The sequence below is a fragment of the Zalophus californianus genome, chromosome 4 (genome assembly GCF_009762305.2).
Source record: "Zalophus californianus isolate mZalCal1 chromosome 4, mZalCal1.pri.v2, whole genome shotgun sequence".
NCBI lineage: Eukaryota > Metazoa > Chordata > Mammalia > Carnivora > Otariidae > Zalophus > Zalophus californianus.
In genome coordinates this window covers 878,157-892,977 of record NC_045598.1, presented here as the reverse complement: position 1 = coordinate 892,977, position 14,821 = coordinate 878,157, and the positions used below count along the sequence as shown (strand labels likewise).

At 46.9% G+C, this 14,821-nt stretch overlaps 1 protein-coding gene across 7 annotated transcripts in view; it reads left to right on the top strand.

The window, feature by feature from the left end:
• The window catches only part of CFAP74 (cilia and flagella associated protein 74), a 72,167-nt gene that overhangs the window by 1,161 nt on the left and 56,185 nt on the right, over positions 1–14,821 (top strand). For 4 of the 7 annotated variants that reach the window (XM_027582362.2, XM_027582378.2, XM_027582371.2 and 1 more), the window contains exons 1-2: positions 1,335–3,226; positions 12,791–12,876. In XM_027582362.2, coding sequence (XP_027438163.2) covers positions 12,810–12,876 — 67 coding nt within the window. In that variant the 5' untranslated portion in view covers positions 1,335–3,226; positions 12,791–12,809. Of the gene's footprint in view, positions 1–1,334; positions 3,227–3,765; positions 3,857–12,790; positions 12,877–14,821 lie in introns of those variants that run through there. The other 3 variants (XM_027582336.2, XM_027582327.2, XM_027582317.2) reach the window with 3 other exon arrangements.

The following is a 14,821-nucleotide window of genomic DNA, read 5'->3' as shown; positions in this document are numbered from 1 at the left end:
TTCTGTTGAGAAGAGTCTCCAAGATCATCTTGTGTGTTTTCTGCCTCAGATCTGAAATCAGTCATTTTTCTAAGAAGCTGTGGTTTCTTTTTGTAGGAATGGCAGCAGGGACAACAAGCTGGGAGCTAAGAGTGCTCACTGCTACTGAACTGGTGATTGTTTTTAGACCAGTGCAACCCAAGAGAAATGGGCACTTTTTATATCTCTGCTGTCTAATATGGCAACACAGGGCTACTGAACACTTGAAATGTGGCTACTGCAACCAAGGAATGGAACTTTATCTTATTCATTTTTTAAATTTTATTTATTTATTTATTTATTTATTTATTTATTTATTTATTTATTTATTTAAAGTAGGCTCCACACCCAATATGGGGCTTGAACTCATGACCCCAAGACCAAGAGTTGCATGCTCCACATCCTGAGCCAGCCAGGCGCTCCAAGGAATGGGATTTTAAATTTTATTTAATTGATGTATCTTCATTGTGGTAAAATATACATGGCATAAATTTTACCATCTTAATCATTTTTTAAAAAGGTGTTATTTATTTGAGAGAGAGAAGGAGAGAGCACAAGCAGGGGGAGTGGCAGAGGGAGGAGCAGACTCCCCACTGACCAGGGAGCCCATCATGGAGCTTGATCCCAGGATTCTGGGATCATGACCTGAGCCGAAGGCAGATGCTTAACTGACTGAGCCACCCAGGCGCCCCTCATTTTAACCATTTTTAAGTGTATAGTTCAGCAACATTACCTACATTCATGTTGTTTGCATCCATCACCACCACCCATCTCCAAAATCCTTCCATTTTCCCAAACTGAAACTGTCCCATTAAATACTAACTCCCCATTTCACACCCAGCCCCAGCTCCTAGCAACCACCATTCCACTTTCTGTCTCTATGAATTTGACTACACTATGTACTTCATAAAAGTGAAATCAAACAATATCTGTTCTTTTGTGTCTGGCTCATTTCACTTAGCACAATGTCTTCAAGGTTCATGCATGCTGTGTCAGAATTTCATTCCTTTCTGAGGCTGGATAATATTCCATTGCATGTATATATCGCATTTGGTTTATCTATTCTTGCACTGATGGACATTTGGGTTGTTTCCACCTTTTGTCTATTATGAATGCTTCTGTGAACGCTGGTGTAAAAATACCTGTTCAAGTATTTAATTTTAATTAATTTTAAATTGAAATGGCCCCATGCGTCCAGTGGCTACCATATTGGACAGTTCTAGACCTTTTCAGTGGACAGAGCTAAGAAATAAATTTTTTATTATTTATTTATTTATAGAGAGAGAGTGTGCATGCAAGCAGGGGCAGAAGGGCAGAGGGAGAGGGAGAGAATTCTAAGCAGGCTCCACGTGCAACACGAAGCTGGACCGGGGTTCAACGTCACAACCCTGAGATCATGCGAGCTGAAATCAAGTCTGAGGCTTACTCGACTGAGCCACCCAGGCACCCCAGAAATACATTTTTTTTAAATTCTATTAATTCATACTAGTATTTCCCATTCACACCCAAGATTACGGTTTTAAACTTATTTTATATTTCTATCTCTTCTCTCAAGGTGAAAATGTTGGTTCCTAATATTACCATACTACTTATTTGCTGTATCTCACTTCATGCAATTCCAGAAGGGCAATAGCAATATTTCTACTAAGACCAGGACTACTGCAAACAATTTGAGATTTCTTTACAGCTCTTTTTGCCCTTACTAGTTAAGTACAATCAAATTGTTGCGTTTTAAAGTCACTTGAATTCTTTTCTGTAAGGTTAAGCCACCAACCTGACATGCAGTTAGGTTCTTTGGCTTCATTTTGTTTCCAATTTTTAGGGACTGATTTATTTTTGGCTCTGTATTCACACAGTTCCATAGCCAAAGGGACAAACACATTTAGAGAAATCTGATTTCTCCATGCAACTCACCTTCCTAACCCTGTTTGGGAACTATTTTTATGTTACTTTTTAACGTAGGAAAAGACACATGTATGTTTTTATTGCCTCTGTCCCTTCTTAGCAAGATACCATACACATTGTTCTACAACTTTTTTTTTTTCTTAACAATAGGTTTTGAAGATCACGCCAGGCAGAGCATAGGAACAGTCGTCACGTCTTCACAGCTGCTCCGCTGGGCGGCTGTTCCTGGTGAACAAGGGGCTGTTTGCAGGCCTCTGCTAGCCTTCCCTTCTGTAGTGGAAAGTGCATGGTTGGTTAATATGGAAAGGCCCAGAGAGGCAAAGCTGGTAAGGAAGAAGCCTGGTCGTGCGGGTGGGGTGGGAGAGGAGAAGTACAATTTCTGTTAGAGAAGCTATCGTGGGCTCATACGGGCCCTTAGTTCTGCTCCTCAGGTCCAGCCTTCCGAGCGGGGAGAAGACCTGCACACCACGAGCGCTTGATGACCGCGGAGGTGCGTGCTGCCACCGGCTAACCGGCACGGTTCCCACCTTTGCTGCGCTTTTTGCAAGGCTTGGTGGCTATCCTGATGGATGGTCTTCCCAGCACAAAACCAAAGCACTTCCTGGACCTCCCTGTGGCACCAGGAGGCACGGGTCAAAGCCAGCGCGTGGCTATAGCAGGGCCAGCCACCTTGCAAGTCAGGTGCAGGCAGCGTGCGGGCAGGCGCGGCGCTCCGCAAGGGCAGGGCTGCGCCCCACGCACTCCCGTGTCCTCGCGTGACCTGGTGGGAGGGGCCCTTCGTCACAGCCCCACGTCTGAGCGGCAAACTCACCCTCCGCGGCCAGGGAGGTCGCCTAATGAGAGAGGAGGGCAGGGGCTACGGAATAACGGCGACACTGGGCCTCGGTGGGGAGGAAGGGGACGTTCGGTTCAGCCCCAGCGCAGCCCGCACGTCGTGCCCGCTCTCCTATCTCACAACAGCAGTGGGAAATCTCCATCTTATGTGAGCACACCTACTTTTTTGCGTTGACAACCAATCTGAACTTGAGCCTGCTTGGGCCAACCCCCCGGCGACGGCCCCGCGCCCTTCCGAGTCCCCTGAGCCCCGGGAGCCCCTGCGGGACCCTCTGCCCGGCCGCACTGCGCCTGCGCGGTGGGCGCGCCGGACCGAACCATCGCGCGAGCAGGGGTGCGTGCGGCGCGCGAGCTTCCCCGCCCCGTGGAGCCGCCCGTTGCCATGGAGCCGCCCGCCGCCAACGCCGCCAACGCGGTTGTCTGGGAGCCCCCGGAGGAGCCTCCGCGACGTCCCGTCCACTGCAGAGAGGTGGGTCCGTCCGCCCCGGAGCCCCCGGCCCGGCTCAACGCACTCCGCCCAGGTTCTGCTAGGCAGGCACCTGCTGCAGTGGGTGTCGCCCCCGGTGGGTTTCGGGGTCCCCGCCCTGGGGCGGCCGCCCCTCGGGGTCGTGCGCCGGCTCTGCACGCCGGCTGGGGGGAGCCGGGCTGGTGGGCCCATGGGAGGCAGGGCGCCCGAAGTCCTCCCCAAGTCCTCCCCACTGGGCTTTTCTTTCTTTTTTAAGTTTACTTTTTAAAAGATTTTATTTATTTATTAGAGAGAGAGAGAGAACACGAGCGGGGGGGGGGGAGCAGCAGAGGGAGAGAGAGAAGCAGGCTCCCCACTGGGCAGGGAGCCCAATGTGGGGCCGGATCGCAGGACCCCGGGATCATGACCTGAGCGGAAGGCAGACGCTTAACCGACTGAGCCACCCAGGCGCCCCCATTGGGTTTTTCAAAGGTTAACCCAGTTTGGGCAGTGGAGGGGCCCGTGCTGTGTTTTCCCATCAGCTGCTACTCCTCTCCTCGCAGCCTTGCCTGAACATCTGCGCTGAGCCAGGTGCTGCGCCAGGTACTGAGCAGGCCCGCTCTGGTCCGCCAGGCGCCGAGAGCTCCCTCACAGGTACTCCCTGCAGGTAGACGCGCGCGCATCCACGCACACAGCGCACTGGTTGGTTTTAGGGAAAAAAATAATAGAGATGATAGATAGATAGATAGATAGATAGATAGATAGATAGATAGATAGTTAGATGATGGATGAAGGAAGGAAAGCAAGAAAGAGAGAAAGAAAAAGAACATCAGTAGCAACTACCCAAGTCAAGAAATACAACCATGTCAACACCGCAAAGGTCAACCCTCCCCTCCCTTGCTGCAGGCCAACCTCACTCACCCCCAGGACCGGGACTGGCTGTTGTGATTCTAATTTCCTTACTTTTCTTCAGGTATACTTCCTGTGTATGCATTCCTAAACAACATAATTAAGTTTCGCTGGTTTTTAAACTTCATATAAATGGAATAATACTGTATATATTCTTTTTTAATTTTTGAAACAACCCCAAGTTTACATAAAAGTTGCAAGTTCAGCACCAAAAGGCTTCTTTTCCTGAAGCATTTGGGAATAAATCACTTACGTGGTGCATTCTGACTGCGCCACACTGTGCAGGGACGTTCTCCCGCGTGACCGCAGGATGGCCATCACAGGACAGTCACATGGACGTGTCACCACCACTGGTCCTCGGCCCCAGTTAAGCATGTTTTGGCAGTTGATCCCATAAAGTCACAAAAGCAAAAGGACCCGGTCTGGGATCACGCATTGCACTCTGTGATCGTTGTGTTTCTTTAATCTCCAGCCTACAACATTCTCCAGCCTTTCCTGGACTTTCGTGAGGGCACCTTTGATGGCTGCAGGCGGGTTTGTAGAAAGCTGTTCCGTGTGGGCTTGTCTGATGTTTCCCCAAGATAAGATTTGCATTATGCATCCTTGGCAGGAAAGTCACAGAATTTATGCACCATTTTCTGCTCATTCCACCCTGTCAGGTGGTTCACGGTGGCCCATTTTTCACATTACCGCTGATGTTCGCCTTGATCACTGAATTAAAGCGGTGTCTGCCAACGTCTGCATTGGGAAGTTACTTTTTCTCTTTGTAACGTACACGTATTTTGTCAGGAGATACTTTGAAGCTATGTGGCCGGGTCATCCCTCCGAGGCTGGAGCTGGGTGGCTCCCAGTGGACACCCCCACACACACCCTGCTTGGGCTCTGATGCCCCCCACAGGGCGGCCCTCCTCCTGCTCGGGTCTGACATCCAGCTCTGGGCTGCGACTCCCCCACGCTGGCATCCCCCTCGGCAGTCAGGCCCCGACACCCCCCCTCTGGGCCGCTGTGGACCCTGCTTCACCTGCTGCATCTGGGGCACCTACTCTGAAAGTGGAGGAAAGGGCAAGGGCAGTATATGTGCTTTTGCACCTTCTTCCCTGTCAGGCATGTTGGTGCACCCGCAGCACGACCCGTGGTGGTGGATCATTCTCGTTCCCATTCTGCTCCCCAGAGCACTCCAGGGGAGGAATCCTGCGGCTGCTGCCATCCTGCTGTGGGTTTCCGGACTTGCTGCCTTTCCGAGCATTGCCGCTCTGGGGGGTCCCGTTATGTGTCCCGATGCCTGAGCATGTTATACGTTGAATTGTGTTTCTTCAAGGAGAAAACATAATAGGTTGAGCCCCAATCCCCAGGATCTCAGAATGCGACCTCATTTGGCAATAGGGTCACTGGGGACGTCATCCATTAAGATGAGGTCATATGACAGGTGTCTTTATTTGGACGTAGATGTGTGCACAGGGAGAACATCATATGAAGGTTGGAGTTAGCCTGCCACAAGCCAGGGGACTGTTAGAACCTCGGAGGGAGGCCTGGAACATCCTCTAGCCCCGCACTTCAGGGGGAGCATGACCCTGCCACTACCTTGATGGCAGATTCCCGGCCTCCGGAAGTGTGAGAGAATACATTTCTGTTGCCCTGAGACACCCAGTGTGTCACACTGGCGGTGGTAACCCCAGGACACTACCACAGCATCTAAGAGCGTCTGTAGGACGCACACCCAGGAGTGGAACCACGGAGTCAGAACAGGAGGCAGAATAATGCCCCCCAAAGGTGTCCATGACCTAATCCTCGGAACTCGGGAATACGTTAGAAGATATGGCAGGGGAGTTCAGGTTGTTCACTGGGGGTTTGAGCTGGGGAGATGATCCTGGATTATCCAGGTGTGCCCAGTGCAACCACAGGGCCGTCTGAAGTGGAACCGGGAGGCGGGAGAGAGAGTCAGAGGGTCCCAGGATAGGACGGTAGCTCACAATGCTGGATTTGACAGTGGGAGAATGGGGCCTTGAGCCAAAGAGTGTGGGTGACCTCCAGAAAGGAATGCGGCCTAGCTCACACCTGGATTTTAACCCAGTGAGACTCATTTCAGAATCTGACCATCAGAATCATAAGGTAATCTGCTAAGTCGCTGGGTTTGTGGTCACTTGTTACAGCAGTAATGGGAAAGTAATACAGAGGTGTGTACGTTTTAACTTTACTTTTTTTAAAAAAGATTTTATTTATTTATTTGGGGAGCAGACTCCCCGTTGAGCAGGTCGATCCCAGGAGACGCCTGGGATCATGACCTGAGCCGAAGGCAGACGCTTCACCGACTGAGCCCCCCAGGCGCCCCCAAGATTGTGGTTTTAATTTGCATTTCCCTAATTACAGATGAGGTTGGGCAATTTTTATTACCAACAAATTGTTTCTCATCCAAAGCAAGAGCCTGGTTAAGACTTAAAGGGAGCACCGTGAATACCGCCGGGAGAGCAGACATGACTTGGGGCCCGCGGACACACCGGACGTGTGGCTGCCGCACTTACTGCCGTGGGGCAGTTCTGTGGTGTGAAGTGCGCGGGAGTCTCGCTGCTTTGCCACAAGGCTGCCCACCTTTGTTGATTCGTGGGTAGTCCTTATGTGGTTGGGACGGCAGACCTGTTGGGTAACCTGTTGAATTTGTCTTCTGGTTTGTAACTTTAACTCTCCCTCGGGCATCCTCTGAACAAAAGTTTTTAATTTAAATGTACATGACCGTCTGCCGGCTTTTCCTCTCATGGCTGATGTTTTCAGTGTCCTGTGTAGGAAACCGTGACACCGTGAAGCTGCCCACCCCCCACCATCCACTGCAGCCAAGTTTCCCTCTTCCCGAGGGAGTCTTTACTCCTCATGGAACTGAGTCCCTGCGGGAAGCCCAGTTCCTCAGCCCGTGACGGAGGTGTCCACCCTTGCCCGCTGGTGACACACACGTGCACGCGCACACATACACACTCCTGCTGGATTTGGGGGGCGGGGGTTAGTGAATCTGCAGAGCGATTTGGAGAGAATTGGCATCTTGACAGCACTGAGTCTCCACTACTTGAGCCTTATTTGTTTATATTAGCTTTATTCTTTTTTTGCACGTTTACTGTGGAAATGTGTGATCTCAGAAAGGTAGAGAAGGTGGTGACGGGGCCTCGCAGGTACCATGCAGCCCACCTGCTGCTCCCCGCTTGCAGGTTCTGGTTGATGTAGTTTAAAAAAAGCCTAGGTGTGATGTTTTTACCTGTAACTACAGCTCTAACAGGTGAAGATTCACTTTTAGCATAACTGCGAAATCATTATCAACCCCAACAAAATTAACATGAATTTCTTAATAAAATCTAATACCAATCTGGGTTCATTTTCCCACATCATCTCAAAAATGTCTTCTACAGTTGCTCCCTTGAATCAGGGTCCAAACAGGACCCCACACCGCAGGTGGCTGACTTGTTTCTTAAGGCCCTTCTGGTTTAAAGCAGCCTCCCGGTCCCTCTTCTCTACCGTGACATCCATTTGTTGAAGTTTCTGGATCATTTGTTCCATTTATGTATATTGAGGTCTCCTTTAATGTCCCCCAGGGAGGCTCCAGCATTTTCTCCAGAGAGGTTCTGCACCTCTTTGGTTGTCTGTTCTTACGTACTTCAGATTTATTGACGTGACTGTAAATACATGCCATCTCTTCCAAATTTCATTCTCCCATCTGTTTTGATAAATGGGAATACATTTGGTCTTTATGACTGAACTTGTATCTAGCGACATTACTAAATAGTCTCAATAACTGTGGATATCTGTGTGCCCATTTGGGTTTTCTACACACACAGTCATGTGATCTGAAAACATTTCCACTTCTGAGCGCCTTTGGTTCCTTTTAGCGGGTTCTGGCCGGGAGCCCCGGGCAGCGCTGAGTGGAAGCGAACACCCTTGTTTTGCGCTCGGTCCTGCAGGCACGCTTTTCATGGTTAGGAAGACACATGACGCTTCCTGCAAACAGCCTTTCCACATTAACGAAGTCTGTGTCTAGTAGAAGGTTGCGAAGTCTTTTTAAAAAGCCTAAGTGGGATGTTGAATTTTATCAATACTTTTTCCCACATTGATCCAGTTGCTCACCTAATTCCCCTCCTTTGGTCTGTCACCGTGGTGAATTAAGCCGATTTCTAATGCCAGATCAGCCCAGGGGGTCCTGAGGTTTCACCCACGCGCCTCTGCGGGCTTCAGGCTGGGGATTCTTCACCCTGCAGTGTCCTGAGCCAGGCGAGCCGCGAGTCTCTCTCCACTTGCTCTGTCCAGCTGTGGTGACAAAGGTGACGTGAGCACAGGAAATGAGTCAGGGATCTGGCCTTCTGCTCCTGCTTCCCAGAAGCAGCGTGTGCACCTCCCGGGTTTCCCGGAACTCAGCAGGGAAGCCTCTTCACCCCGAGCTCCCATTGCAGGAACATCTCTGTCCATTGAGTTTCTTTTACGCTTATGGGATTCTTTAAGTTTTTTCTTTTCTTCAAACAATGCTGATTAGTAATATTTTTCTAATAACTTGTCCATTGTCTAAATTTTCAAATTTATTGGCATAAAGTTGTTGATTGACTTTTTCACTTTTTAACGTTTCATGAGATATTTGTCACTTTTATAAATCTTTTAAAAATACAAACTTCTGGTTTTCAGGAGCCTCTCTCTCATGTTTGTTTCTGTTGCATGAATTTCTAATCTTTTTAATCTTCTCTCTTCCACCTTCTTTGTGTTTCGTTTGCAGTTCTTTGTGTAACTGCTTGAACTGGTTGGTGAGCACGTTCGCCGCTACCCTTTTCCTGATAGGCGCGGTTAGGGCCGCAAGTCGGCTGGGCTCTAGCTGCCCAGCAGGTTGTCAGGCGCTCTTGTCATTATAACTCAGTTCCAAGTATTGTATCATTTCCACAGTGGTTTTTCCTTTGACCCATGGGTTATTTAGAAGTATGTTTCTTAGGCGCACCTGGGTGGCTCACTCAGTTAAACCTCCGACTGTTGATTTCGGCTGAAGTCATGGTCTCAGGGTCATGGGATGGGCTCCAGGCTCAGCAGGGAGTCTGCCTGGGATTCTCTCTCTCCCTCTGTCCCTCCCCTCGCTCTCTCTCTAAAATAAATAAATAAATCTTTTTTTAAATAATATATTTCTTAGTAGTTCTCAAAAAGTAGTTCTCTATTTATTACTGATTTGGGCCGATGGCTTTTGGTCAGAGAGCAAGCTTTTTAGCATTGTCTTTATTGAGGAATAACTGACATACAATATTGTGTTCATTTCAGGTGGACACCATAGTGATTTGATATTTATCTACCTTATGAAATCGTTACCATGATAAGTCCTGTCACCATCTGTCACCATACAAAGTCATCAGGACATAATTGACTATGTCCTCTACTCTGTACAAAGCTGCGTACCATTCCAGTCCTTTGAAATTGATGGAGACCTGCTCTGGGCCAGGAGATGGCTTTTGTAAATGTTCTGTGTTTGCTTTTAGGGAGCACTGAAAATTCTGTAGCTGTCATGTTCGATATGTCTGTCAGTTCCTTTTGTTAATGATGTTGTCTAAATGTATGTCATTGATGACTTATTTTGTCTGGTTTTGTTACCAGTTCCTGAGAGAGGTGTGTTAAAATTTCCGGTGAGAGTCTTTTTTTTTTTTTTAAAGATTTTATTTATTCATTCATGAGAGACAGAGAGAGAGAGGCAGAGGCAGAGGGGGAAGCAGGCTCCCTGCCGAGCAGGGAGCCCGACGCGGGACTCGATCCCAGGACCCCGGGATCATGACCTGAGCCGAAGGCAGACGCCCAACTGACTGAGCCACCCAGGCGACCCGAGAGTCTGTATTTTGACCTTTTCATTGTTCTGTTCCTCTTTGCTCTGGTACTTTGTGACTATGTTAGTGAATGCACGTGGAGTTAAAATTGTTGCATCTTCCTGGGGAGTTGAACATCTGGTTAGGAGGCTCTTTATTGCTGTTGCTGCTTTTTGCCTCAAGTATTCTGAGTGTTTCTAGATAACTCCACCAACTTCCTATTTACAGTTTCTACCCAGTGCATCTTTTTCTGACTTTTAAAATGCAGTGCTTCCATACAGTTAGATTTTTTGGTTGTTGTTATTGGTCTTTTCATCACATTTAAAAAGAGACTTTTTTTTTTTTTACCTTGGCCATTTAAACCATTTATATTCTTGCCTTCACTTAGATTTTGACCTGAAGATTTCTTATTTTCTAGTCAATTCTTCGAGGTTCTTAAGGCAATTAAAATACAATTTAACCAGCATTTCTGCTTATTTTTAGTGTGATGGCTGGCACACTGGACAGCCACACTGCCAAAACCAGAAATGGAAGTTCCAGCTGCTTCTTAAGCATGTTTTAGCAAATCTCTGTTTTTGATTCTATTTCAGCCCCCTTCAGAGACACCCAGTTCTGGGGCCTTTCACTGGCTAATGATACACCAAGGGGTTTCGTGGTTCAGGTTTCTCTTCTGAAGTGTCAGTCCACGCCTCCACCTGCCGGGGCGATATCATCTCACGCTTCCCAGCTTCTGTTTTGTTCGAACTATGTCTTCTCCTGTTTGCCTTGTCCTTACAGATTCATGTGTTGGAAGAACTGAATCCTTCTGCTGTTGTTTTAGTGAGCATTTAAGAGGGATCAGAGGCCACCTGCTGGAACTACCGTTTTTAACTGGACATTGAAAGTGTGTGTGGTTTAGGGGCACCTGGCTGGCTCAGTCAGTGGAGTGGTGACTCTTTTTTCTTTCTTTCTTTCTTTTTTAGAGAGAAGGAGAGAGAGGGGGTTGGGGAGGGGCAGAGAGAGAGAAAATCTTAAGCTGACTCCATGCCCAGCGCAGAGCCAGACATGGGGCTTGATCTCACAACTATGAGATCATGACCTGAGCCAAAATGAAGAACCCGAGGCTTAACCAACTAACTGCACCACTCAGGTGCCCCATGACTCTTGACCTCTGGGTTGTGAATTCAAGACCCATGTTGGGTGTAGAGATTACTTAAAAATAAAATCTTTAAAAAAAGTATATGTGGTTTAATGTAGTTGTTTTAAATGAAACTGTGATGTTCCACCTCTTATCAGTCATTCATTCATTGGGGGGTCAATTAAACTACATTATCATGAGCACATGGAGTTCATGGGCACGAAGCAGAACAGATTTGACCACTTTATGAATATCTTCTGAAAGCTCTGCCATTCACCGACCAGCAAGTTAATAGACTTTTTCAAGTAGGAGGAACATTGTTGGCATTTTACAAGATGCCTTAAAATTCTGCCTCTCAGAATTGTAACGCATGATTGTTTCTTTGTAGCATTTTAAAAGAATTATTAGCATTGACTTATTAATGATTTATCCAGGAAACATTATTAGGCTTTGAAAATATTTTTCAGGGAGTTATTCTGAAGTAATTGTTAAATCAAGCAATGAAAAACAAATTCATCTACAATTATAGCATCTCCTACATAATACCAACATTCCATACTAAGTTCTACACAGAAAAGCTCCTAACATTCCCAAAATGATAACTGAAGTGTAATGAATATTCTGAAATTTCTTAAGAATCACTTTTAAGGGGCGCCTGGGTGGCTCAGTCGGTTAAGCGTCTGCCTTCAGCTCAGGTCATGATCCCAGAGCCCTGGGATCGAGTCCCACATCGGGCTCCCTGCTAAGCAGGGAGTCCGCTTCTCTCTCTCGCTCTGCCCCTCCCCCTGCTCGTGCTCTCTGTCTCTCAAATAAATAAATAAAATCTTTAAAAAAAAAAGAATTGCCTTTGAACTGTACTGTAACATGCATCACATTCTATATCACGCACACATCTTAAATAGTCACTTGGATGAGTTTGGGAATTATATACACCTATGTGACCACCTCTCCAAACAAGATCTAGAACATCCCCCACCCACCATGTTCCTCATGCTCCCACACCCCATTCCTTGCTTTTAACCCAGAAACCACTATCACTGACGATTAGTTTTGCCTGCATTTGGGTTTCCTAGTTCTCTTTTGTGTCTGGCTTCCTGCACCTGACATAATGTTTCTGAGATCCATCCACATGTTTGTATGGATCAGCTTCATTCTGTCTTGTTACTGAGCAGTGTTCCATTCTCACACTGATGGACACTTAGGTTGTTCCCACTTGGCGGCTCTGTGAGTAAGGTTGCTATAAACATTCATGTACAAGATTTTTTTTAAGGACATATTTTTGTTTCTCTTGGGCACATACCTCAAGTAGGATTTCTGGGTCCCACGGTAAGTCTATGTCAATAACATTTAGTGTTATGACTTAATATTTGTATTTTTTATTTTAGGCATTCTAGTAGGTGTGCAGCAGTGTCTCATTGTGGTTTTACTTCACATTTCCCCAGTGACTAATGCTGCTACACGCAGTTTCCCAAGTTTATTGGCCATTTGTGTATCTTCCCTTACCATGTCTGTCCTAAAATTTCTGTGCCTTTTCAGTTGGAGTTTGGACTTTATATTGTTGCTATTTAGGGGCTCTTTATACATTCTGGATATAAGACTGTTGTCAGGTTTATGTGCTACAAATGCTTTTTCCTAAGCTGTGGCTTATCCATTTTCTTAATGTCTTTTTATAAGAGAAATTATTAATTCTTATGAAATCCAATACTTATGGTTTTTTTTAAACTATGACCTTATTCATCTATATCTGTAATAATTTTTTTGTAGATAATTTCTGCTTCCCAAGATGGAAGAAGATGCTAGCCTATTTCCTAAGAAGGAGCTTTTGGACAATGTCCCACTTGTGGAAGATGGTAATAAGGTCTTTTCACAAATAACAGGTGTTTCAGCAACAATGAAGATAAATGATGTGCTTCCTAGTTTCCGTTAATTCCTTTTCTTCAGAAAGACTACATATTTTAAGTTTATATTTTTTTCTCAAAGAGGGAGCTTATATTTTTCTGTCTTTAGTTGAAAGAAAGATAAATTATGGCTGAGAATCTTGAAAGTGGCAGAACACAGTTTTCTAGTTCTAACATCTTTATTGAGAAATATGATGCCATTTTTATCCCAATCCTTTGAATATGACCTATTTTTGTTTTCTTTCCCTGAAAGCTGTTAGATTAAAAAAAATCACTGATAATCTCAAATTTTTCTAAGATATGCTTTGATTTGGGCTAGTGCTGGGCATCAGGCAGGACAATCCTGGACTAATTTCCTTGGTCCTCCGTTTAACCCCAGGATGGCTCCTTTCTCAGTACGGAAGTGAGGTTTAATGAGGCATGGTGATGTGAGGTGAGGCAAGGTGAGGTGATATGAGGTATGGTGAGGTGAGGTGAGGTGATCAAGTGAGACGTGTTGAAGTGTGATGTGGTGAGATGAGGTGAGGTGTGGTGAGGTATAGCGAGATGAGGTGAGACGAGTTATGGCATTGTGAGGTGTGATGAAGTAAGAAGTGATAAGGAGAGCTGATGTGAGGTGTGGTGAGATTAGTGAGGTGAGGTGAGATGATGAGGTGTGGTATGGCATAGTATGGTGATGTGAGCTGAGGTGAGATATGGTGTGGTGAGGTGAACAGCGTTGAAGTGAGGTGACCTGAGGTGACATGAGGTGAAGTATGGTTTGTGGTATTGTGAGGGTTGGTGATGTTTGGTGAGGTGAAGTGAGGTGTGGTGAGGTGAGGTTTGGTGAGGTGAGGTTTGGTGAGGTGAGGTGAGGTGAGGTGTAGAGTGTGGTATGATGATGTGAGGTGAGGTTTGGTGAGGTGAGATGTGGTAAGGTGAGTGTAGTGTGGTGTGGTTCACAGTGTTGTGAGGTGTAGTGAGGTGTGGTGAGGAGGTATGGTGAGGTGTGGTGAAGTGCGGTTTGGTGAGGTGAGGTGTGGTAAGATGAAGTGGGGTATGGTGAGGTGAGGTGAGTTCATATGTGGTGAGTTGAGGTGTGGTGTGAGGGGAGGTTGAGGTGTGTGGTGAGGTAAGGTGAGGTATGGTGAGGTGAAGTGAGGTATAGTGAGTTGTGGTGAGGTGAGGTGTGTGGTGTGTGGTTTGTGGTGGTGTGAGGTGTGGTGAGGTGTGGTGTGGTGATGTGAAGTGAGGTTTGGTGAGGCGAGATATGGTGAGGCGGGGTGTGATTAGGTAAGGTATGGTGTGGTGTGGTTTGTGGTGTTGTGAAGTATGGTGAGGTGAGGTATGGTGTGGTACAGTTTGTGGTGTTGTGAGGTATGTTGAGGTGAGGTGAGGTATCATGTGGTGTGTTGAGGTGAAGTGAGGTATGGTGAGGTGAGGTGTGGTGAGGTGAGGTAAGGCATGGTGAGATGGGTGAAGTGAAATGAAATGAGGGGAAGGGAGGTGTGGTGAGGTGTAGTGAGATGAGGTGAGGTGTGGTGTGGTGAGGCGAGGTGAGATGTGGTGAGGTGAGGTAAGATGAGGTGTGGTATTTTGAGGTTTGGTAAGTGTGGTGTGGTGAAGGAGGTAACTGAAGTGTGGTGAGCAGAGGCAAGGTGTGGTGTGGTAAACTGATGTGAGGTGTGATAAGGTGAGTTGTGGTGAGGTGAGGCATGGTGAGGCAAGGTGAAGTGAGGCATGGTGAGGTGAGGTGAGATTAGGTGAGGTAAGGTGAGTTATGGTGAGGTGATATGTGGTCAGGTGAGGTGAGGTGAGGTGTGGTATGGTGAGGTGTGGTGAGATGTGGGAGGGTGAAGTGAACTAATGTGAGGTATGGTGAGGTAAGGCATGGTGAGATGAGGTAAGGTGAGTTGAG